This window comes from Haemaphysalis longicornis, unplaced genomic scaffold (genome assembly GCF_048455015.1).
Source record: "Haemaphysalis longicornis isolate Haplotype H1 unplaced genomic scaffold, Haemaphysalis longicornis Haplotype H1 scaffold_2, whole genome shotgun sequence".
NCBI lineage: Eukaryota > Metazoa > Arthropoda > Arachnida > Ixodida > Ixodidae > Haemaphysalis > Haemaphysalis longicornis.
In genome coordinates, this window is record NW_027526295.1 from 218,326,261 (window position 1) to 218,353,020 (window position 26,760).

A 26,760-nucleotide genomic window follows, 5' to 3' on the forward strand; every position below is an offset into this window, starting at 1 on the left:
GCTTCCTAAATGAGATTGCCAGGTGAAGTGTGTGGTTTATAGGCAAACTAAGGATGGCAAAGCAAAGAAGACAGCACAATGAAGACCACATGTACTAGTTTAGTTTTCAAATGTGCAACCTAGCAAAACTGCCCTCACTTATCTAAAAGTCTAAGCAGAGCTAATAGTGATTCTTTCAGCTACAATGGCAGTCATTTATGTATCACAGGCGACAAAAAAATTTGGCAAGTTTCATCTACAATCCACAGCATCCCGAAAAGCCTAAAAATTGTTACGCAATTATTATAGACTGCATCGCACATGCACACAACACATGGTTTAATTTAAATTTCTGAAATCGTGAACTTTGGTAGGATGTTAATGTGAAACATTTTCACATGGTACTACACAAAAAAATGAAAAGTCGACTAAAGCAAAAATATTGCACAATCAATTTAATCTCATTTGGCCAGTTATTTCAATCAACGAGGTGTTGCAACATGGACAATATTGGCACCCAGCTCTTGACACGAGTCAAGTTGCAGTACAACAAAGCGATAAATACTGCACAAAATCACAATTATGCTAAGACAATGTGGCTGATTTTATGGATGAATTGAGAAGCAAGATTTTATAAGGACTGACCAGACTTTATCGCTGTTTTGTATATACAATCAATAGCAGCCTGAAGTAAGCACAATATTTTTAAACCTGAAACACAAAACAATAGTACTTTACTCTGAAACCTCTAGCAAGGAAAGTTCACACACACCTCTCTAAAGGAAAGTAGAGGTGAAACGCATACATAGTGCAAGAAGTTTGGGCAAGGCTTAAAAGTAGCCAAAGGTAAAAAATAGTGTATACATAGAACAAAAGGCAGTACACCAACCCAAAATCTGTTTCGTATTTGCTCTTGAAGGCTCCCCCCTCCTCACAAATGACTAGGAATGTTCTTGAAAGATTGAGTGGAAAGAATTTTGGAATGTTCTTGGAGGATTGATTAGAAAGAATATGGAGGACTTGTTAAGTAAAACACAAGGCACGCAATGTGCTCTCCTTGTGCAACCTTTAGCAGTCAAGCTTCAACTTGTTTTTGACTTGGCTTCGTTAGGAGCATCACCAGCGGCATCCATTTCCTTCTGTTCACCTTTCTCCGAGTCCACTGTCAAGAAAAGATGCACAGCAATTAGCACGGAAAGAAAGACCCTCGGCACTAAATTAAACACTAACCTAAGGTTAGCAACCAAGAATGAAATAAGAAAGCTGAAGCTGAACAATACTAGCCTTTAGACGCGAGGCAGCTGTGTTTCAATACAGGTTGCACTTTCAAGCCGAGATAGTTGTGCCTCCAGCTACCTGAATGTATACTCCACGGAAGAAAACAACGTTGGCCGTAAAGGGCCATCGTGTGCGTCCCTTGCATTGGATTTCTATGACAGCCTAGTTATTTGTCTGTCCCAGATGTGAGAGGGAGAGGGCAATTAGCCTAGACCCCATTCATCCCCCTAACTGTCGGCAGAATCCCTTGGGACTCAGCAGCGATCAGGGCGAGACCGAAGACCTTGCGTTGCTCTTGAGCTTGGTGGTTGAGCAATAAGGTTACCCAAGATTCTACATTTCTGTTTGGGTCGTTATAAAAAGGGCATGTCTAGACCATGTGGACTAAGTCTGCAATGCTATTGCAGTGAGTGCATCTAGGATTAAAGACTTCCGGATGTTATTTACTGTACAGTTGAGGGTTTGGAAACACCCCGGTTTGCAATTTCCATGCCTGCCAACCCAGCAACATGAAAATTCGGGAGACTGCAGCAGCAGGCGGGGAGGGGGGATCGGAAATTGCTGCGGCTGGAGACTGTCCTCACAATTCGGGAACATTTTTCGAAACAACGGTCCTGCGTGATCACTAACTCTTTAGCGGCAAGTTGTGTTCTACTAGAAATCCCGTGAACAAGCATTTTGTGCACATCGCATCGTCTTCGCAGCGCTTTTGGAAGAAAATTCCGGTGTTGCTCGCCCTTCTGCAGCTCGACCGTAGTTTTGATGCTTCTGTGAAGCGATGTGCACCTTTATGTCGGTCTTGCCGCCGTGCAAAACACTTACATCACAGATGCACGTGGTACAGAATCTGCCCTTGTTCCCTTTCCAGAGTCATACAGCACGGAACCTTAGATGTGTGTGAGTCCAGAAACACGTACCAGTACTTCTTTGGTTTTGACAATGCCATCACCGCCATCGACCTTCCAACTGAACTTGGGGAAACACGCAACCCCCCCCCCCCCCCCCCCCCCCCCCCCCCCCCCCCCCTTCCCTGCCCCAACCACGCAACAAAGACAACTGATACCTAGGCAGGCAGCGTAGGCCTAGCATATAAAATGCGCTCGAACTTCGAACCCGGTCGTGCTGCCTGCCTGCCGCATTCATGAAAGGCCTGTTTTCAGTGGTAGTAGCTAGCGATCCTTGCAGAGGTCGCTCGCAGCCCATTTCCTCACACACGCCCACAGCCACCTCGATTGACGACGCCACCATGGCACGCACGCCCCCCTTCCACCGATCTCCATTGGCAGTTCTCGATTTGAAGTGGCTGGCGTTGTTACAGGTTTCGAGTTGACAACACGCCGCATTAACGCAGACACTCTTGAAGAACTCACATCAATGCTTCCTGCCAAAACTATGCGTGGAACGTGAGCTACGACAGACAGACGCGAAAGTTGTAATACCTCTTCCCTCGCCTTCCTGCACTACGGTGGTGAGCACGTCTCGCGGCTGACGCAGAACTATAGTGTATGCGCTATGCTCGGTACTATACGCACGGTACTATAGTGCCTAGAACATACTTTGCGGTACTCTGCGGTACTCTGTGGTATGGCTACAATGAACTGAAGTACAGTGGCGAGCGATCTTCCGCAGCCCTGCAATTGTCACAGCAGGAAAGACCGACGTACATGCGTCAAAAAAAAAAAAGACCTCTGCTGTGGCAGCCACTTTTCGGGAGATTTGAGATAGCATTCATACAATCGGGCGATTAGGTCGAAATCTGGGAGTCTCCCGGACAATTTGGGAGAGTTTGCAGCCATGAATTTCCTCTACATAACTCCATCTTTTTTGCTGAGCTGTTTTTTAGCCGCTGGATAGGTCTTGACAAATCGTTTCTTGAAATGTCCCGAGTTTTTTACCCGACGAAACGGGTTCCTTGCGTGGAGGCAGTGAATCAGCTGCGATCGAATGGAGAGCAAGACCTCAAAGGGCAGCGAAACTTGGCCAGGCTTCATTTCCCTACAAGGAATACAAACTAATACCACTGAATTCGCTACACAGATTGGTAAATTTGCAGATAAATGTACTGCAAAGCTGATCAGCAACTGGTCAGCCATTGAACTTGCGTGTGGTTTTTTGATCTGTTGCAAAAAAATCTGACACTAAGACATTATATGTCGGCAGTGAGCTACGCCTGTTTGAGCCACAGCGCAAAAATTAACCATGTTACGGGGAGGGAGGGAGGGGGGGGGCTACTTTTGTGCTTTTAGGCAAGTGCAGGGATGGAAGTGGGCTTGATCCTTTTGGAGCAGTTCGGAAAGCAGGATTAATGCTGTTTTGAAGCAGCTTTGAAGCAGTAAAAGGGTAGTTTTGGAGCAGCTTTGGACCACAAAAAGGCAAATTTTGGAGCAGTGCAAGTCTGTTGGGGAGCAGATTTCTAGAGTTACACATAATTTATTTGCAATTCTTCATAAAAATTCAAATGGCTTTCATTCAACATATGATCAATACTGAGCAAACCACTCCTTCAGAAAGTTAGAAAAATGTTTCCAGAATTAAAACATCACAGCTGACAGAGCCATCCCCAAGAAAAAACTTGGTATAACCGGTGCTTTAAATAGCTACACCTAACTAGATTTTAGACAATTGAAAAATAACACCATCACAGCCATCAGAAACAACCAAGAGAAGACCAGAGCTAGGCAAAATGGTCTGTCTTTCACTTAAGGTTTACCTTCATTTATACCTACCCAGACTAAACACATAAAAAGAAACTAAGAGAGGAAAAAAATTAAGGGGGGGGGGGGGAAACTAAGAGGAAACAAGAGATACCCTGAACTAAGCCTGACTACACTCCAGAGAAATTAAAAATAATTAAATGTTCACGTTCACAGAACAAAGAAAAAAATTATACCATCTTCCCGTAGGGAAACCCCGAGTAGTATGCGAAGCAGCCATGGGGTCGACTGAAGTTCCCATTAGTTTTCAGTTCATCGTTTCCGTTGACATTCAGCTTCGCATGCCTTCGTTGTATCAGTAGCTTCTCGATGTAGTGTGAATGAGTGAAGGACATAAGGCGCGTTCATAGTACATGCTCCCGTTTCGGTTTGTAGCGCAGTGGGAAGAGCACCACGTACCTCCCGTTGCAGCCAGAGAGTTGCGGGATCGAAACCGGGCGCCGCCTAACTATTTCTTTTTATAGTGGACTGCGCTGACGTCAGCCCAAATGCTGATGGGGCTGAACAGATGCGCATGCGCAGTGCAGATGAGTGCGGATGGTGGACAATGACAGCGAGGGAGGGAGGGACACAGCCCCGAGCATAAGATGTTTCGCATCTAAAAACATCCTAGCATATTATTGGCACTATTGACCAAGTACTATACATGCTTCTATCTAAGCAAAAAATACTCTGCAACTTTGTCATGTTGATCTAAATAACGAATGTTTGTCAAGTTGCTTTTTAGAGTGTAACATCAGGCTTACCAGAAGGGGGAGGGACGTGCCCCCCCCCCCATAAACAGGCAGCAGGGGCCAGCCACACCTACGGAGCTGATTACTTGCAGATAGCTGCTAGCTTTACAGAATCTCCCCTCTCGCTTGTGCCATGGCATCGCCCGTCACCCTGTCCAGTTCAACACGGCACGGTGGCATCTAACTTTTGGAATGGCAAGCGCCCTCAATGATAAGATAAAACGGCAAGGGTCCGACTGAAGAATAAAAGTGTTACCTTTTGCTTTTTACACTAAGCGGAAAGATTGCAATGACAGCTGGCGCCAACGCATGCATCAAGGCGCAGTGCACTCTGCGATGAAGCTGCATTTCGAGGCAAATTTTGCGCATCACCCGCACCCCAAGGTCACTCCCAAGTCCCGTGAAAACGCGCAGGCAAGCTCCGAGCGTTAGTCCTTAACATTACGGCAAAGGCCCGTCTGACCCTAGGTCAAAACTGGAGTGCCGGCCTACAGGTAGCAAGTGACAGGGGGAGGGGTGGGAGTTCTGACAACGTGCTGAGGGCGGTACAATATTACCCCGCAGGTTGCTACCCCTTTTTTATGGAGTTTGCCGCAATGCGCAACGTCGTGAACGACGGCTGAACGGATCCCTACTGCTCCCTGCTCAATGCGAATGGCATCGAACATCACTGCAAAGTTGCCTCACATCTTGCGGCACCGCTTTGCAGCAGTTTCAGCGCAACACTGCCTTTTGGAGCAGGATGGAGTACTTCCCCCTCTGAAAGTGAAATTAAGTTCGTAGTGTTGTGGGAAAGTGCTTTTAACCAGGTCATTTTAGCTTTAACATCCTTCATAATTAAGGATTAAAAAAAAGGCCCTTTTCCACGCAGTATGTTTTTTATAGCTGCGTATGAGCCACAAGGCAGCCAACATGGCAGCCAACAGTAAGGTAGAAAAGCGATTAGAAAACCTCACAGAATCATACCTGATTGCACATCACAGAAAACAGAATCAGGTTCCAGTGATTGCTGCATTCACAGCCTTTTTGGAACTTGCTCTGGGCCTTCAAGCAATGAATCACAGCCCAAAGTATTACCTCTGCACACGTGGCAGTTACCTGTCATCCAGGCAGTGGATAAGATAGGTAATTATGAGCCACTACTGGACTCCCAAACTAACGTTTTGGCTTTGAACACATCTACTAAAAGCTGGTGACAACTGAAAGGAGTTTCCGCTGACCAATTCAGCACTCAAATTGCAATGCAAGACTGCACTGCCCAACTGAAGCATTTTGCAAGCACAGTTCTACCCAGCCCTACCATGTGAGGCGGTGCATTTCAGCGCAATGCTCAGAAGACCGTGAAATGATGCACAACTTTCTAAAAGGCTAACTGACAACTGGAACCACATAATAGCTAGGATCACCAAAGAAGCAAGAGCATAAGCACGTACTTCCGAAGATGTCCAGAGGTGGTTCAAGCAGACTCTTCCGCTGGCTCTGGAGGGTGTTCCTGCATAACAGGCAAAAAGGGATCAATGAACTCAATTTTCATAAATTGTAGCATGCTTGTTCACAGCACGGAACAACAATGTGCAAAGAATTTCGGCAGAGGGAAGCTCAAGCGATATTTACGTAATTTAGTTCTCATCATGAAACTCTTTCTACCACGAAACTTATTTTTATGAGACGTACTCCTCGAAAAACACCAAAATAACAGCTTTGTGATGCACTCTTATACAGAGAGTGTTCTTCCCCACGCGACTGTAACCATTACAAGTTGTCGCCTTCCACAACAAACATTCCTGCAGCATGGGCTAATGCCAAGTCGGCTGTGCTTTATGAAAGTTGATAATCTGTTCCATGACAAATTCTACACTGCTATTACTTGCTTGCGCAGCTGCCGAAAGGGTCTTTAGAGCTTGCACAGCTCAGTTGGCCTCATACTGTTTAACTTTTTTTTCTGAATTCTTCACAGGCTTGTTAAAGTCATTGTAAGTGCTCGTTGAGTCTCACGATTTTAACTTGACAACTGTGTGCATTTTCTTTTTGTCTCTGCAATATTATATCTAACCAAGTCCAATGCTTCTGGCATTCGTCAGTTTTCAGTCTCCTTTCCATGTCTTTGTGGCCACCCGAAGTTGTGTTTTATTGCATTCACTAGCTGAGCATTCAGCTTCGAGTTTTTCCAGACGAGGGTGTTTTGCTTTTTTTCACTTCTGCAAGCAATGCTGGTCCCCCCGAAATTCTCACTAAAAACTCACTGAAGCAGCAGAGTTTCACGTTCCTGGGAAGGAGACGGCAACATATAGGTTGGCTAGGACGGAAACTTGAAGCAGAGTTTTGCACTCCCTGGGATGAGGCGGCAACATGCAGGTTAAGGAGGATGGAAACTGAGTTGGCATGGCTGTTGGAAGCAACAACTTGCACTTCATTCCTACCGTGCAATCGTCTACGCCGAAGTGAAGTGAACACACAACGGTCCTGAAGGTTGGCTGCCACTAGCTACCCTTGTCACTCCCCTGCCAGGAAAATGTTCCGCAGCCAGGCATTCCGGAGGTTTTTTTTTTTTAGACGGAAGCTCATGTTACCACAGTTCCGGGATTCAGGAGGCATTCGACTTGAAACGCGGCATGCAACCATTTTTCGGCATCGTGGGCAGTGTAATGCTGACCAGACGATGGCAGGGCAAAAGTGTCACAGGGAAGGAAGGATACCACCTTTGCACGTGGCAATGAAAGCAGGTGCAATGCACTTTCTTCACAAGGGTGTTCCTCTCCATAGCGAGGGGGAACATCCAGGCATCCTATTCTTCACCAACAAGCAGCGCTCCCACCTCCCACCGTGGGCAGTGAGTCAACCTCGCCTTTCACACACGTAATCTGCAGGCCACACCCAAAGGGGGAGTGACTCCACACCACCCCTCCGTGGTGGTGTAGCAGCTAAGGCCAAAAGGCAATGAAGACTGGTGAGGAGTTTTGTTGCTGCACAAGCTTCTTGCAAGTCCCAGTTGAATGGGGTAGTATACGTTCTTAAAGAAGGAAGATTCTTATCTCGGAAGATGTATGCGTGGCTGAAAGAAAAATTCTTTTCATGTACAGTGCAGTCCACTGTTAAAGGGAACCAGCGAATGTGTGGCTGGAGTCTGCGAGACGCCGATGCCAAGAAGTGGCGAGAAACGGATACAGCCAGCACATGCACATTGACTGCACAGGGAGGGAGCAGCCACGTGCCTTCTGCTACGGCGTACCACCATACCACTAAGCGTGCGGGAGCTGGGAAATCTTGCACTCGAAGGTGGAACCGGTGTTAATTTCCAATAAGGTTTTATGGGAAAGCAGTAAAGATGTTAAATTTATCTAGGCAGCATTTGTGGTGAAGACTGCGCGTTGTAACAAGCGACACACAGCCAAAGAGACTTACCACACATAGACCTGCTGCCACGGTCGTTATAACTCCAACATGAGGTCTTCCAATGTGTAAATGTTGTTGCTCGCACACTTTCATTAGGCAAATATACACAACCTCGTCTTAGGAACCGTTCATCCTTTCAAACTATTGTCTACACTGTGGCTGAGCCCAGGCTAACGTGACAAGAGGGGCAAGGCATAAAACACGGTGCTGGCAAAGCCATGGACGAAATGAAGAGGCTAAGCTTTTAGTGTAGCACAATAAAGGCCCCGAGAAAGTGTGGTCAACTCCATAGCGGGAAACAAAACAAAACAAAATAAAAACACATTCTTTTTCTCTCTTTTTTTTTTGTTTAATTCAGACCTTGAGTGCGAGATTTTCAAGCTCTTGCAAGCTGAGTGGCGTGGCGGCGCGGCGTAGCAGATCGCACGGTACAACTTTCTTCTCAACTCTGAACCCCATTTTGCGATGAAGTTGTCTCATTTACGTACCATTATTGTTGTTGGAGGTTTGCAGCTGCTTTTGTTGCCCCAATGAGCAATAAATATTTTCATGCGAAATAAGTAAACGGCCAGATATGTCTGTCACATGAATATTTGTTTTTTAAGCTTGTGGTTGGCTCTTTCAGTGATAAAACTAAAACCGTGCTAGCTTCCAAAAAGTTGCATAAATGGTGTTGAGCTACTCACCTGTGGAACCGGGCAAGCCCAAAACACACCAGCGACGCTGTCATCACAACGAGCGTCATCAGAAGAGGATTCTGGAACCAATGTTTATCAGCTGATCAGCACAAAGCCCAGACATATTGTCCCTAACAGTGTCAAAAATGCGCTGATGAATAAAGGAAAATGGCCAGCCACATCGTGTCGCTCATTCAAGTGACATCCATATGAGCTGAGCGCCATCAACTAATAGCGAGCCAGTGCATAAAATAAAATAGTCTATGTGCACTCTCCAGCCAAATAACAATGTACAAAAGAAAAAAGCCCCCCCCTTCCCCCTCCTCTTTCAATAAAAAAAAGAGAAAACAGCACCAAGAAACACCTTTATATTTTAAGTTCAGATAGCTCATAGCCCGAAAACAGGTCAATGAAAAAGTGTGAAACCTGCTGTAGAAAAGTGGCTCCCTAGGCTAGTCAATGGGACACACCACAGTAACAAGGTAAGTGTGCACCATCAGGAAAAGGACAAAAAAACCACAGGGCATGGCCAGTGCTGACTACTGACTGTACAAGTTTAACTGGGAAAAGGCCAAAATTCCATCTACAGACCTGACATCCCCGCACAAAAGAAAATAAAGAGGCTGTGGCCTTCTAGTTTCTCAGTTTTGACATTTGCATGACTGAAACATTTGTTCACCACATGCAAAGCAAATACATATCTTGGAAGTCTAAAATGCAGCTCTCAGGTTTATCGCTTACCCAAATTGCGTTACACATAAGATGAGCACTTTCAACTATGCCCTTGACTTTACAAAGCATCTCTGTTTGCTTAATTAAAAAGACACTGAAGTGAGTTGTGAACATTGTTTAATTAACCTTGCCAGATTGAAGTCTAAAATGTATAGGCTTTCAAACATCTGGAGTTTGGAGAAAAAAAAAAAAGGAAAGAATTGAAAAGATACGATTCACATTGTTCTTCACATAAATGCCAACACTTGGAAGGGGTCGACCACGGGAAAAGCTTCAAGCTTCTTTTATCAACTTTTCTGAATGCCCGCAGAATTCCCTAACTCAGTTTCATCCCATGATTATTTGAGGCAATGAACGTATTTTCAACAGTGTGACCTTTTCAGCAGTGTAACACCGTTTCAGCAGTGAGAGTAAAGCAACAAACAATTCAGCAGAGCATGCAGAGGGCAAAGTGCTCACCACCAAGTAGGGCTGCTCCCTGATGCCCACATCGAAGACCACAATCAGCACACCCAGAACAAAGCCTGTGGCGGCACCAACCCACGGGATCTGATTGTCCACTGCACCAAGAGAAGCGACAGGAGGGAGGACAGTGGCTTGTTTTTTTCGGTGGACCTTTGGCAAATTAACCACTGCATTCATGTCAAACTTGGTAGCACATAGTGCCAAAAAAAAACAATGTTTAACTGAAATGCACTGTAGCACATGCATAAACATTTGGACACAGATAGGGGGTAGAGGGAGAGGGAAAGCCACTGGAATACCGGTAATGCCGTCATATAATTTCCTATGCAATTACCAAGGAAATGAAACACTTGGTAAACGATTGAAAATGAGGATGATACAATCTCCAATACAATTTTCTGCTATGAAATGTTTTCTGAAGACTCCAAGCTGCTCAAGAACAAAACTGCCCAAACAAGGGGCACAAATCACGAATACAAATTTTCAAGAAAGACTGAAGACAAGAAATGATAAAATAAAACATATTTGCACGGGTAATGAAAATGAATGGCTTTAACTGGGCCATTGTGATACCGACCAGAGAAAGCCTAACAATCGGCACAATCTTTTTCTTCTCTCATAAAATAGCAATTGTATCACTTATCATTTTTGGCCCTGCATTTTCAATCTTCATTTTATACATAGCACATCCTTCTCACTGACACTTGCAGTTTTTAGCAAATGCGCAAGATATGCGCCTAGTGCTACGCTAATTTTTCCCATGAAGTTTCTTCCTGTAGGCTGATTTAATGAAAGAGGAGGCCATGTCGGAAAAAGTGTCACAGACCTGCAAGGAGTCACAGACAGGACTGCGCTTGTCCTGTCTACTTGTCACGGTCCTGTCTTTTACGCGCAGTTTTTCTACTTTCATGATGCTGCACCAACTAGCCCAACAACATGCTGTACTAAGCTGCAAGGAGACTTTCAACACAGCCACCACAGCAGAGACCTTTTAAATTAGCACTACCAAGCCTACAGTGCCTGCTGCACTGCAAACAGAGGGGACGGCTGGCTGAGAAAAAAAGAATACAGATTCAATAACCCTGTCAGGGCACTAACAACAAGACTTTGGAATGCAAGGCCAAGACTACCATGCTGCCTCATTTTGCAGGGGGGCATACGGCAGATATAATTTGAAGAAAATATCAAAATGGGGCAGACTCCACACACAATGTTTAAAGGAGTCCTGAAGTATACCTTGTAAATCGTCAATAAACTCGCACAATAATGAGGTTACATTCTCAACAACATTAAGCTAAATATCCCTTTGTCATGAACTGTGCCCATCTAAACATCTACATCTCTATGAGCAGTGCAAGCTTTTGGTGATACTGAGTTTCAATTGCTTTCTAATTGTGCATGCCCAAGAAGTCGGTTTACAAAAAATATAAACTGCTACTATCAGTCAACTTTATTTTCCTTCTGCCTGCACACAGCACATTTCGGGAACCTGAAGCGTTTGTTCCGCTGATGGATGCATCAATCGCTGCAGCCAAATCAGACGGCACAGGAACCCCGAAATTCATCCTAAGTTTTCAGAATAGCCTATGCTCCTTTCTGATTCCCGTAAAAAGTTCTGCCGTAATCACGAATACTGACTCCAACACAGTACCACGGTCAGCTGACCCGAGTAATTATAGGAAGAAAGCTTTTCTGTGCACACAATGAATCCAATCACCTTCTGAGCCACCGCAGTTCTACCATCCACAAATCTATGGAAAGTGCAAGAGAGGACAGAATGGAACGAATGTGCACTTGTGAAAATGTGCACTTGTGAATGTGCACTTGTATGTGAAAACTCTGCTTATGCCGACCACATCAACAAAAACTTGCAGAAGAGCTCTTCAGGGCCTTCTCTGACCAAGACAGTGAACGAACAAGCACCTAATCACAGCGCAGTTCAGCTTTTCATGATCAACCATCTAACCGAACTCGGACACAGAACAGACAAGAGACTGATTGGCTATTAAAAGTAGCTAAATAATCATCTACCACTGCCGGGATTCCTAACCAAAACTGAAGTGAGCGTAGTGAGAACAATTGGTTTCGACACCTGTCAATTTAAGAGTTAGGCCTGGAACACATTCCAAATGCTGAAGAACTCCCTGAAAGGTAACAAATGCAAATTCAGTGGTTCCTCGAGAATCAGCCTCACCTCTGATCTGCCGTTCCAACTCCCTCTTCGCTTTCCTCACTTCCTCCATCACCTTGACCTCATCGCCACCACACTGCAGTGCTTTCTGCAAAATAAGGCAGCAGCATATATGTATATAATAGCATCATTGGCAGCACAAGTAAGGTCACCAGCTTAAAAAAACCACTTGGCCGTCTTTTTGTTATGCCCCAACAACATTTAAATGATTTGTATCTATAGAAGCATTTTAGGATGCCCAGACCAAGCAGCTTTTTTTCTAGTGTGCCTGTGACTTTGCATTCATGTGCATTTTTTCTTCTTGTTGCCTTTTCTCATTGTAGGAGGATTCAACAAGGAAGATGCCCATTTATCCTGGTGGCCAGCCCCTTTCTGGAGCACGTGGCATCAGTGTACTACTATTGCATTTACTGGCAAGAACGGGACTAAGTTTTACTTGCCAGGATTTATGGCAGATATGTAGTTATTTCAAATCTCACCAAGCATTGCCACCTTGTTCACTGCTCCCAGAGGTCAGTGATGTTCCGTACTGAGGAGAAAAATTCCCATTTGGAGGTTCAAATCCCCTATTTTTAGCATTTTTTTCCCCCGCAGGCTTGTCAAGAATTTCCTCCGAAATTCCCTTCGTTTTCTTTTGGCAGCTAATAGGTCTTACGTGGTTTCCTGTTCGGCTTTGGGCATCAGCCAGCACCACCTGTGTAGTTTACGTTGCGTTCTGGGCGCAGACGCCGTTCAGAGAATCAGAGTTCCAGCATGAACGAAGTTCTACTACATTTCCTGCGCAGCAGCATTTAACTATTTATGCATTTCACGTTTTGTACCAAAAAGTTCCAAGTTAAGAATGCCCGTATGAAAAAGAACAAAACATGTTCGGAAATTGAGATAATTTTAGCTCAGCGCCGAGACTGCTGGCGCCATCTCTCGTTGACAGCATGCAAACTAAGGTGCACCCAAAATGCTTTTTTGTATATTGGACAGGAATACATGCAAACATGCTTCAGCCCTTCAGCCGCTGCCATTTCACGCATTACTAGCTCGTTGTCATGGGTACTCGTTCCCCTGTGCTCCCTCCTGCTTTATTAACTGGATTGGAAGCAGTCCGATGCTTGTGGCTTGCGGGAACACGACTGCGGATGTTTTAACATGAAGCCAAAGAACTGCTAAGGGATCCTTTTAAAAGAAAACAAAGTAATAAATGATGCCAGATCTGGTTAACAGACGTTATTTTTCCTTCCGTCTCCACGACTCCTAAAATTCCGTGCATCAGTTAAAGATTTCCTTTTTCCCTTTTGGCTAAAATTAGAGCCCCCAATACCCCAAAAAAGAAAAAATTCCCTGGACGGAACATCACTGCCAGAGGTATGCTTACCTCTGACACAAAATGAGGAGCACTTTGAGCAAGGGCTTGCATCAGTTTCCCCAAAATTAGTTTTCAGAAAGGTGATGTGTAACGATGTTGAGCTACTATGGTTGATACCCAAGCGGTGTATACTTGGAAGGATGAGAGGCTGTCTAAACTTGCACGAACAACAAGTGGCTATCAATGGTGTGTCATCCTTCCCCACTGCATGTTATCTGGTGCTCTACAGTGGTCTGTACTAAGACCATTGTTATTCATCGTCTTTAAAAATGGCTTACCAGCTGATCTTACATACACCATCAGACTACACAGGTGACCACATGTTATATCTTCCTGTTACACCTAAAAGAATCTGAAAATTTTTCAGGCATATCGTGTAATGTCTACTTGTTGGTGTGATAGACGGAAATTCACTCTGAACACAAAGAAGTGCTCCAATGTTTGGTTTACAAATAGAAATAAAGGCTAAAATGTTTCTATATCATAAATGCAGTTATTATGCAGGCAAGTGATAAAGCTAAGAATCATGTGTTTCTTCAACAGTGAATTGGTCTACGCACACAACACAAGTACAGTGAAAGTGCCTGTCTGTCGTATATTTTAAGATAAACTTTAAGCATGTCCCTCTTAAGTTGAAAGAAACATTGTACGCCACTAGTATTAGACATTCCTCAAATATGCTTCTCAAGCATGGATCCATTTACTGAAACAAATATAGATAAATTGAACCGTCTCTAAAAATGTACAGTTAACTTTGTTACTGCTAATTATGATTTCATGGTTAGAAATGCCACTATTATTAATGACCTTGGATGGAAAAAATTGGCAGCACACAGAAAAAATTTAAGGTTAAAGGGACACTGAAGTGAATTTGTAGACGGCTGCGTAGATGGCTCAAATTAACATACTTTTCATCGTTTATCCGGTTGATAAGTCGATAATTATTTTATAAAGCGTGAAAGAAGAAAAACTACCATGCGCGGTCTGCAGCGGCCGCACTAACTAAAGGCTGTGACGACGGAAGGAGATGCGCCGTGATTGGACGATTTCCAAGATTAGCATTCAAACAAGTTTCGGTTTCGGCTTTGTAAAACAACATGCTTGACATCTGACGCCATTGTTGGATGGGCATTCTCGATATCCCAGTAATCGTCGTACCGCGCTTCTGCAATGTTGTTTGCTGTAAAATGCCAAAGATAAGCCTCCCAGGACGGCTTGGAATCGTAGCAATCACTAGCCGAGGCCTACGCTGTGGATGAACCCCCTTCGCTTCCCCGCAGACGCTCAAACGCCATGCGCTTTTCCCCCATATTTAGAGCTTGCCTCACTCATATGCCTGTATCGTAGAGAGCGTATTCGCACTAGGCCAAGGTTCTGTTGATTCTGGCCTGTGCCCATTGCCCGTAAGCAGTCGGTGCTTATGGCAACAGCACGCCAACGAGAACTCGCTAGCGCGTCAGTGTCAGCCTGCACGCAATCTATGAACTAGTTCGTGGAGCAGTGAATGTTACAGCCCGAAAATGATGAACTCAGTATAGAAAACATCAGCCGAAAGCAAAAAAGTCACCTTATAAAAAAAAAAAAAAAAAAGTAGCCCCGGGGATTTGAACTTGTCACTTGCAAAATTACATACCTAGCACTCCAGACCACTCGGCCACGGGCAAGCGCTGCCAGCGTTGGAAATATAAGGTACTATATAATATGTAACCAGTTTACACTTTTATTTAGTTTTAGCATTTCAAGCAGCTTAGGTGACTATTTGTTGTATAGCGCTCGTGCAGTAAGCGTCCCCCAAATTTCCACAATATCTCACATCTAGCAATTGCATTTCTTAAACGGAAAAGCATTCGCACATGTGTGGTCGTGCTCCTGACCGCTGCGATTGTTCACACAGCGCAACAAAGTGCTTCCTGCTCCCTAGTTTTACGTTGTACGGTAAAAGTTTCAGTCAACTTTATTTCCTTAGTACCTATACTGACTTCGCTGACTCTTCTCCTGCCTTCAAATGGCCTTAGATTTTATACTACCAGTCTACCAGCCAGCGAAGCGTCGCATGTGCGCTTGCGCAGCGCTTGTGCAGAGCGACCTGGAATTGGAGCTTGATACAGTGTACAAACTAAAAAAGTAAAGAAAGGCACAATCTTCCATCCGCAAACGTGTCTTGGCTTAGTTTCAACGGAGCGAACGAATTGCGACGACTCCTCAGCGGCCGGCGGACTAAACGCTGGGTCGACTGACTCCGTCTGAAGGTCGGCAAGCTGTGCAGTAGCGCAGCCAAGCCAAGTCATCTCCTCCTGACGTCACACGAAAACGCCACAGAAAATGGGCGAGGATGCAGAGAGGGGGACAGCATTTTCGAATTGATTTTTCTACTAAATAAATTCGCCTAAATGCACTTAGAGTGGTCGAAACATGGCCTATGGACTCCGGACTACAATTTGCGCTAGTAATCCCACAATGTTTACACATCACTTAGGTGTCCCTTTAAAACTTTTAAATAACAATTTAGGCAAAAGAGCAGCGAACAAAAACAAGTACTGAGAAGAACTTCAGTATGTCACGGTTGAAAGGATAGCACGAGAAAGATTACGTGGCATTAGAGTCGCAATTATGTCTATAAATATTCATTTTTTGCCCTAAACAATTAATGACCGGAATGGACTCTTCATACGGGCTTTTGTTTTATAATAACAAAATCAAGCAGTTAAATGCACAAAGTGTTGATATCATGTTCAAACATAGGAAACATGCCAAGCCAAACCCAGTGGAACCCAGACACATTGCACAGAACATACAACAGACTTAGTAGACTGTATGCTCACACGGAACGATTCCATTGCTTCCCTGTAGTGCTCAGCTCGAAACTCCGCCTCCGCTTTGCGAAAGTAGCCCTGAGGAAGTAAAGAAGAAAAAAAGAAAAAAAGAGCGGAAGTTCAGCGCTGAACACAACAAAAATGCACACAAGGCTCACTTGAAGGGCGAAAAAAGCCACAGCACAAGAGCAATGTTTTAGTGCAGTCAGTGTCCCAAACGGGCATCAACCGAAAACCAGGGTAAAAAACACGCCTCCTGCAACACAATTACAGAAAATCTGTCACCCCCTTTACCGCCTTCCACATTCCTGATTAGACCTTGAGTCACCGCTTCTAAAGAGTGAATTACAATAATGATAATTGCTGATGAAGTGCAACCAACCGCATGCATATTTACAGTAGCACCAAGGTCCTTTGTTTTTTGAGTGTATGTGCTGCAGAATCCTGCCTTTCTATTCTAGAATAATTCGAATGACTAGCCAGCGAAAATTCTTGGTTTCGTAATAGAAAAAGGGCCATTAACCCTTGAGGGTGAAATTTTTTTGCCGAATACGACCCCCAAGGGTCGATTTTTTTATTGCTGATTTACATTCTTCGGATGAACCTATTTCGAGACTAAATTGTCATATTTTTAGGGTGACCATAAAGTGACAAAAAAATCATTTGTGTTATTACATACACGTGGTTTATTCATGAGTAACATAAGAAAAATTCTAAAAGCGCATCAGTTTCACAGAAACCAGAAGTGGGAAGCACCCAGAGGACGAAACCAAAACTAGCCGCTACTTGCCCGCGCGTGACCAAAGCACAAGCGATAGCCGACGCATGCCTCATTAAAGGAAGAAAAAGAAAAAAAAAAGCAATTGGCGCAAGAAAGAAATTTCTCATATTTCCACAGTGTGGCAGCACATGCCAAGTGAGAGAAATGGTCGAAGAAGGTGCTCTTTTTAAACATACAAGTGATGATGCACATGTACGTCAATGACCCTGAAAGGGTTAAGTTTAATGTTATGGTTCACAGGTTTCGGCATTCACCCACAAATTTGTGAACACAGCATTCATGCTTTGTTGCCTTATTTTTCTGCTTTTGCTACATGGTCATTTTCTGAACTTTTTTCAGCAGTTTTGCCCTGCTTTAAACATTCTAGACTTTCTACACATTTTTTAGTTATGCACCTTTAGCTTTTAAGTCTTTTAATGCACTTACTATTAAGGAGAAAATTTAGCACAAACGTAGGCTCAAGATGCCCCAGGGAAATTGAGAAAGTAGACAAACTCCCTTAACAAAATCTAAAATTTGGGGCATTTCATGCACTGCAGCTACCCATGAGCTATGAGGCACGCCGCAGAGGAGGGCTCCGGATTAATTCTGATTAGCAAGGAATCTTTAATGTGTGTCAAAATCTTGACGTGCAGGCGTTTTCGCTTTCTGCCTTCTTGGAAAGACTGCCACATTGGCCAAGATTGAACACGTGCCTCCTAGCCAGTAAGTCCTTGCGGCAGATGAAGTCACTGCTTCAAGACAAGTATCCAAAGAAGCCCAACGACACGTAACGGCAATTTCTGCAGCTAACAAGTGCCGGTCATACTCAAATGTGTCCCAGGTCAATCCCAAGTTAGGATTACATTAGCATCATCCAAAACACGAAATCTGAGAAGGCAAATGTTGTTTCAGTTTAGCTGTGGTAAATTAACAAACTCTGAACAAACAACAAAACAAAAACAAGCTTCTCTGAATGCAAGTGAGATTGGCAGTGTCCGAGGCATGAAAGGTGAGGTGCTACCAAAAAGGAGGCAACTATGGCATGCCGACATGTGCCCAGCACAGCAGTGAACGGTTACCATATAAGTCGGAATATAGATAGGTCAAGATTTTTCACTAAAAAGTTTGCCGAAGTGTCAGCCCTCGACAATATATACCGGTCACTGGCGAAACTTTTTTTTTTTCATTTCTCGGCCCCAAGGAAAGGGGGTCAACCTATATTCGAGCTCGACCTACAATCTGACTTATGCAGTACTCAGCACAAGCCATCTCAGTGCTCCTTAAGACCAGAAGCACACTTATAAAATGCTTTGCAAGATGAAAAAATTGGGGAAAAAATCTTACTGTCTGTGTTCGCTACATGATCCACCTAACAGCATCCACATTTTCCAATTTTGTTTTTACCATTAGGTGATCTTCCTTGCAGTGAAGTAAATGAGCTCCGAGTCCCGCGCACACAGGCTATACGCACACTAAGAGTTTACCTTGGGCCAGGTTGGGTCGAGCCTGATAGCTTCCTTGGCGTCTTCATGGGCCAGATAAAACTGGTCCATTTTCAGGAAGGCCATGGAACGATTGCTGTACAGCAGGCTGTTCTCACGATCGGTCGCAATGGCATGCGTGTAGTGCAGGATGGCCTCTGCATATTTCTCCTCCTTGACGCACTGGTTGCCTTTCTCCTTCAGTTCCTCAGCCTGAATGTCAGAAATAGGGCAAGCAAAGGGGACACTATTTAAACGGACAAAAGTACCAGCATGTGGTGAGCAAAACGTGGTTTTAGATCTGTACAGCAAGGCATTAAACCTAACATGACGCTAAAAGTTGGAAAAAAAAAAAAAAAAAACAGTATTGAGCGTTATTTGTACGAAGTGTGCAATAACTTGCATGCAAAGTATTTCTCGTGGGGAAATTCAAGCAATGTGCAGGTACCTTTGGACTCAACACATCAAATTCCCTTTTTTATCCCAACCGTTGTACAATTGCCAGCGGTGGTTCACAGCTGCTGAGCTGCCTAGTAAAATTTCCTTTAAATGTGGTGATTGTCTTCACATATTTTAGCCATTTCTGCTACAGCCCTCACATTCGTTTTTAGCAGTAGTGTGCTAAATGCACAGCAAGAAAGCAGCTTAGAAGAGTGTAACTGCTGCTGAGCATGCTGTTGCCTTCATGCAAGCTTCACGAATCGACCAATTCAAACACACTGGCAGCAGTTTCTCAAACAGAGTTGAAAGCAGCCTCTTTAGAGTCGGTCATGAACTTTAATAAAAGGCAGGCTACAAAACCTTGTTTCCTTTATCTATTTGTATGACTCAAAGTGCCCATAAAGCCATGCCTAAAGCAACGTCACACTCTCCTGATGGCCCCACAGTGATTTTGACCCACCTTTGTGGCCCTGCATAAATGTAAAGCCATCCAGGTGAAAACTGTTCCACTGTCAGTTTACACTGTGAAGGGAATTTCCAGATCTTGACACACCCAAAGCCAAGCCCTATGTTTTGGAGCAGAAGCTCGGGTTTCAAGATTTCCTTGTAGCCTTTTGCACATTGACTGCACTGCAACTGCACTTAAGATAGAAAAAAAAAAGGGGGAAAAAAAAGAAAAAAAAAAGAACACCCTCTTTACACTGTTTCATGTGCTGAGCTCAAAGAATATGTGTATTAATAGCTGCTATTGATTGATTGATTGATTGATTATAGGGTTTAACGCGCCGTCACAACGCAGGCGATGAGGTGCGCCGTAGTGGCTGCGGGTTAATTTTGACCACCTGGGGATCTTTAACGTGCGCCGAAATCTCGTACACACGGGTGTTTTTGCCTTTCGCCTCCATCAGAAAAGCGGCCGCCGTGGCCGGGAATTGAACCCGCGACCTCGTGCTCAGCAGCGCAACGCCTTAGACACTGAGCCACTGTGGCAACTTATTAATGACTGCTAGGCTAACTTGAAGGATTCAAGTAGCAACCCTACTGAAAGATATTGTGAAGTGACCATTGAATTGGCCTCAAGGGAGCATGGGCTGCTGCATATAACTGGCTATCAGCAGCGGAACATAGAGCCTCCTCATCTAACAGATATGCACACTGCAGCTCGGAGATCGAACACAGTCAGCCCCTGGCGGTGAAAAGATGAACCACTCCTAGTGTGGATGCCGCTCTCGTGTCGGCTGCTCATTCATGTTGCGCATGGCGCAAGGTGCATGCTGCACACGTTAAAAAACGAATGTGTGCTCTTGTCTGGCAGTAAGCAATGGCATAGTTACCTCTGCTTGCGTATTCATCTAGGAACACAATAATCAGTGGCCGTAGCAGGATAACGTGTTAGTTTATATCCACGAATAGTCCTAAACTTGGTCAACATTTTGAGCGTGAAACGTGTTAAAAACATCGTTTGAACCATTTGCACTTTGCTTATCGATGAGTGCAGTTGTCTGTTGTTTCGGGAACTTCAGAGGATGCTTTGTTAAAGGTGGCATGGCGGTTATTTAAAGGACAAAAGTCAACTACATGAAACTGGCAAGAGACGACAAGACCAGTTTGCACCTGTCCTGTTGCATTTCGTGTCTCGTTTTATGTATCCATTTTCAAATAACGAAACCTCACCCAAAAACGTATTTGGCTCGGCACAACCGAACGCTTAATATAGCCAGATCTTAAACACCTAAGGTGTACCGTAGTTTAAAGAAGAAGTAATGATTGCGTAATTTTCTACACCATGTATTTTGTTGAGCCGCAATTTCTGGACAATCTTGAGCCAAAAGGGGGCTGCTCAGTTTTAGAAATACTGGTGATTGCGGTTGAAGTACCGGTTTTTTTCACTGTATGGAACACGACGCCTAGGATAGTTCCAATTCCAGCAATACTGATCGCCAAAGTTTGGCTTGTCATGCTGCATGCGTTTTCTTCGCGTACGTTTGGATTGTCTGTAGGAAAAATTAAGAAAAGCAAACAAAACGTTTATTCGTGCTTTTTTTAACCAACCTTAGGAATTGAATGCCAATACAAAGTCGATGTTCAGTTGACAACACAGTGCAGTTACTGGGAGCCTGTTGCGTTATTTTGTAACCCGAAAAATGCAGGGGAATGTTTTACCACACCTGTATATGGGACATTCATTTGCCATCTCTATGATTTTGGATTTACTGTTGTTGAACTGTCTTCATAAGAGGCATTACACAAGATTCCAAACACATCTTGCCATTCTAGGCACCCGTTAGATTTTAAAAGGAATGCAAATGGTCAACAGCAACACTGCAACAGAAAATTTATGCTCGCTGTAAGGTTCAAGAAGCTCGGTTTACACACTGTAACCCTGCTAGTCACTTTGCAAAACTCTAGCTAAAGATGAGATGTTGATTGTACTGTGCGCATTAGTAATTTAATTAGGAATTTCACTTGCGATGAACATCTTAAATAACTGACCCGGCACTGTTATTTATCAAACCTACCTTTAAAGTCGCTAAAATACACATTTGAATGTTAGCATTTATATCTTTGCACTGGTTAAAATTACGAAATTTTTGTTGTCTTTCGAATGCAAAGAATAAAAAAAATATCGCAAGCTCTTATAAAAAAATGTGGGGATGATGATAAATTCTTTTATTAGGAAGAGGAGGTCTGAAGGTCGCTGGAGGGGGAAAAGGGGGAATAGGGATGGAGGTAGACGCCCACAAAATCACGCTCGCCAGGCTACTGGCAACGCCAAACTGGGCTAAGGTCACCAGGTGTTGAGGATTTTCGAGAATGTCCGTATGTAATGCTTATATATCTGAATTTTGAAAAACATTATGGTTCAGTCTATGAATATCAAAAGTGGAGCAGTGCAGAACAAGATGGTCCATGTTTGCTTCCCACACAGTGTGACAAAAGGTACATGTGCAAGGGGCAGCGGAGCCAATGCCCTTCTTCCGGTCAGCAAGTGTCTGCCATTTATGGATGATATGAGGTGTAGTGTCCGTGTTGGAAAGTACTTTGTTGATAAATATTTCTTGCGATCGGCTGAGGGGTAAATCCTTAAAGATTTGTGGAGGGGTGATGCTTTTTAATCTCTTGCAGTGAAGGAACGGGATGTAGCGTCGTACTCGCGCCATTTCGAAGTGGCCGCCTAGCAGCGAGTCCGCGTAGGGGTGGTCGCGGAGGGCGGGAGATCCGAGCAGGAGAGGCTGGAAATGTACAGGTAGAACTCCAGATTGTGAGGTGGCAAGACCATGTGCCACCTCGTTGCTACCCCCGCGATCCCCAACATGTCCCGGCGTCCAGGTGACCCTAGTGTCGATGTCGTTCCTCTGCTTGTGCTGGAGTATCTGGCGGATGCGTTGAGCAGTGGCGTCATCTGTTTTTGGGTCCTCAATGCTACGTAGTGCCTCAAATGAGTCTGTATATATGATGGAAGGCCCGGTATTCTCCCTCAGAGTTGTCCAGATAGCCAAAAGTTCTGCTTGTGCAGGTGTTGCGTGGTCCAGTGTGCAGACGTAACGTCTGGCTTCTCTGGTCGAGGGTTTGTACCAGGCCAAGGCCAGATGAAATCCATCGAGAGCGGCGTCAGTAAATACTGCATTGGCGTTGTGCTGATTGTGCCTATGAGAGATATGCTCTCTGATTGAAGTGGCATCATTTGCGGGCGGCGTGCAAGTCTTGGAGGGGTGCAGGGTAGGGAAACTCAAGGTGGTTGTTTCGCGTGGAGTGACCCGGGCTTCTGTATAGACTCATCGGGTGTCCCAAAGCAAGGTGTCTTGGCCCTGCACTATCCTTTTGAGATCTATTGCAATTGGTAAAATGACCTACGGGGGTACAGTCGTAACTTTGCCAAAAACAGCTGAAAAGGCATTACAAGTTCTCCACCGACATGTCCTTCCCAAGTTCACCGATCTACGGAAGCTTCGGGACCTTGCACCTCTACCGCCAATCGAGGACATCCTCAGAAGTGCTCAGTCGTCATTGGACAACTGGCTGCGCCTCACAAAATGTGGGGACAGTGAAGTGCTGTTACCGTTTCAGGGCATCCCACAAATGCAATTATGTGTCACGTTACTAATGAAAGCGACTGAAACTACTGTTGTCAACTGAATTTCCGAGATCAGGGCCTCCTGATTTGTAACTATTTCTGTTATATTCAATGTTCAAAGTCAACCTGGGTAAAGATCGAGCTTGCTCCGAATCACGGCGCACAGATTCATTGTCCTTATTTCGGCCATTCAGTGATTCCCGATAAGTCGCTGCTTTTTCAGCATAGTAATCAAAGCTTATCACCGCTTCCATGCAATGCATTGAACGTTGAGGAACTGAACTACATCATACCACTCTTGTCTGTGCCTTTCATACGCACATACACACACAGCGCAAAAAGGCACGAAGCGCGCCCACAGCATGCTTTCACCCGCTACCACTCAGCAGAGAATCCACACTAGCAGTGCGATGCTGTCGCCACCTATAGGCCGATCTCACGGCAAATAGGCCTCCTTTTTATGCTTAGTTTGTGCTGTCTCCTGCACTGAGCAAACGTACATGGACATGGGGCATTTAAGCGATTGGATGCAGCTGGCACACTATGATTGGCTAGGCATTTATGCACGTATTAATGCCCTATCCCCCGCAGCTGGCACATGCACTTCCCTACAGCCACTACATAAGCTACACCTAGTGGCTCTTGCCGTTTCTCCTTTTTTTTTTCTCCTTGGCATTTCCCCGTCCTCAGGTCACATGACAATCATGATTTAGGTTCTTGGCCGATACCATGTCAACAAAGATGACAGCGACAGCAGCAGTTATTAATACCCCGATAGCTTCTTGGCTAATCAGGCACTGCGTAGGTGACGATGACAATGATCAGGGTTATTTAATTACAGACAATGCAAGGGCCTGGAACTTTTCAATAACCAGCCCTGGAGCTTTTGGCTAACCACAAACACCCTTGCCTCTTTCTTTTCCGGCTCAAACATGGTGTATATCCCCTCCTCTGGTCACATAACAATGATTTAGCTTCTTAGCCAATCATGCGTAGTCAAATACAACGAGAGATGATAGGCACGAACTCATCAAAGGCAATGTGAAGGTCGGAAAAAGCTTCCCTTCCTACTACTAACAGTTGACACGGTTAAAAACAAAACAAAAAACAAAAAAGCGCTGACACATAAACGCCCAATTGTGGCCTACGCAGGAATGGTCATGCACAAAACCCACTTCTTATCAGGCCAATCTACTAGGTCGTGCAGTCACTTAAAGAACACAATCACAGTTGAAAAAGATCAAAGCCGCGGCTAGTGTACCACCTGCCTTCCAGGTGAAAGGCGTACTGTACAGGCTCTGCAACCTTTTATCCATAGGCCACGAAAGGTAACATAGAAAATTCGAGTTGTCTTTTTTTTTTCTTTTTTACTCTTAAACGCCACTGTTCATTTTAAAGATTATAAACAAACTGATGCCTTCACTTTACCACGCCGGTTTGTGCATGTTCCACGATTTTTGCAAGCCTCTTTGAACAGCGCAACCTCGCTTGAGCCCCGGACCTCGCACGAAATAAATTTGGGCGAAATATAGCTTTTACTAGATACCACTGAACACGTAATTACTGTACCGCGTCAAACAAAAAAGTACGCGTAAACCTGTTCGTCGTTAACGGTGCAGCCAATGTGACGCTCACACAAACAAGAAAACATAATAAAAAAAATAGGTTCTGTGTTTCCAGTGCGCCGTGCAGTGGTTCATGAAAAACAGCTGGCCGGAAAGAACGTTCGCGAAAGTTGCACCGGGCATTTACAACCACCCTCCGAACGCAGCCATGCACAGATCGTGATTTTCACCTGAAAGACAAACAACTTGGGCGTATTGTCGCAAAAGCACCACCCGTCGACGCTCAAAAACGTAAACGATCGCAGTAAGCAATGGGATATTAGAAGAACATCCGAGTGCATAAGCCCAGATAAAAAAGAAGCTGACCAGCTTCGTCTTTTTAACTAGATGCTACAACGACAAAACCGTTGCAGGAGGCTAAAAATGTACAATACACTTATGTCAGGGAACCCTAATTAATAAATTATCGCTACCAACGCAATAAAAAAGACGAAAGTTTCGCGCACCTTGCTGAGAGTATCCTTCATCGTGCGATTGTGCCGCTAATGCCGCGGTGAATGTGGATTTGGCTATGACTGCTTTGACTTGACTAGAACGATTCCTTTGATAGCCAGCTTTACACCAGAACCAGAACCAGAGTTCTTCTGACCAGAACTACAATACCAAAACTGAAACTCGCGAGCAGATAAATTAGTAAAACAGCCAGTAAAATTCAACCATTTTTGCAGAAAAGCCTTTTTACAGTACTGTTCATGGCAGCCATGGAGGAAAGAAAAGGTTAGGAGAGGCCCTGACGTCACATTTGTGAAGCCGAGTCCCGCCATGACTTGAGCCCACGGAGCCCAGCACTCTATCCCATCATCCTTTGCTGTCTCCGGTTTCATTTGACTAACATGGCGTCGCCCTGCCCTCCCGCTTCGAAGCGAAAACAGCTTCGTCGCTAATTCCTCGGTGCGATATAATGTTCTAAGCTGTTGATTTCGCCTTCAATTTGCCCCTTCTAACCCTCACCCAAAGTTTCAATCGAAAAACGGCCTTCGTTTTTAAGATAGAAGGACGATTTTTCAGCTCTTAAGCCTGGCAAAGTAGCGTTTGTCGTCGTCATAGCAACAGGCTCGCGGGATACAAGTTAAGGCCGCCTCCGACGGCGGAGTTTTCAACTGGCCTAATCTAAAAACGTTTGTCGTAGCGACTGCGCTGGTTTGCAAGCGTAGCGAGGCAGCGACATACCAAGCGCCTTAAAAATTTGTCCGTTTTATTTGCCCAAATTTGGCCACCGCAGTTGTAAACAAGTAAGCAACATTGTCCATGGGCTCAAGAAAAATGACGTAACTTCCTCCACACTTTTTGCAATGCATTGGGATGCTAGGGGCCTCTCCTGAGTATTCTTTCCTCCATGATGGCAGCCATACGGATGTAACCAGTTACGCCGGTTACGCGTTCCAGCTCGGTAGCTGAAACCAGAGCATTGAAGGGCTCAGCTGGACTACCCGCGGACTATCCGCGGCGAGTCCGAGATTAGAGCCCCACTGTAACCTCGCGTTAGAATTACCACAGAATTACTCTACTTTGCATTCTTCTGCGCCATTTTGAAGACGACGACGTCATATGGACGCACACGACTGGCAGGTTTCTTCTGGCAGATAGAGACAGTGACGTTTTATTATAACACGCCTACGCCAATCACGGCGCGGGCTCTAGTGTGCCGCACAGGTAGCCGCCGAAGAATGTTAAAGGACTCGGGAAAGAGGCCACGGCGGTGGATAGAGTGCAAAGTGGGAATGTAACGATACTCCCTCAGTGGATGGCCACCCTTCACTGTCCAACGCACTATGAGGGAAAGCCAGCTTACAAAGACCAAGCTTACACAGATACCCCTTTCAAGTCGGCTTCACTACTAAATACGCCCGCATTGCTGGGAAGACATGCTTCCACGGGAGATATTGGCCGCTTTAAATCAAAAGTTCTTTTTTTTTTTATAGAACCTGCCATTTTTTATGAATTTTTCCATGCGATGAACAAAAGCCGCCGAGTAAAGCATCGACACCACCGCGAGAGCATTCAGGATTAGACATATACAGCTTCGTTGTAAAAAAATA

The 26,760-nt window shown here is 44.7% G+C and overlaps 1 protein-coding gene across 2 annotated transcripts; it reads right to left on the reverse strand.

Moving 5' to 3' along the window:
- Positions 1-419: 419 nt before the first annotated feature.
- LOC144169914 (uncharacterized) lies at positions 420-25,319 on the reverse strand. 2 transcript variants are annotated; one of them, XM_077699362.1, is made up of 8 exons: positions 25,168-25,319; positions 18,584-18,793; positions 16,346-16,414; positions 12,167-12,251; positions 9,967-10,067; positions 8,785-8,855; positions 6,139-6,197; positions 420-1,141 (listed from the first exon to the last, which is right to left on the reverse strand). In XM_077699362.1, exons 1-8 carry the CDS (start codon positions 25,186-25,188, stop codon positions 1,062-1,064), a joined length of 696 nt encoding a protein of 231 aa, XP_077555488.1. In that variant the 5' UTR covers positions 25,189-25,319; the 3' UTR covers positions 420-1,061. The 2 variants fall into 2 exon arrangements, with proteins under 2 accessions (XP_077555488.1, XP_077555487.1); XM_077699361.1 differs by lacking the exon at positions 25,168-25,319 and adding an exon at positions 19,482-19,526.
- Between the last annotated feature and the right edge of the window lie 1,441 nt (positions 25,320-26,760).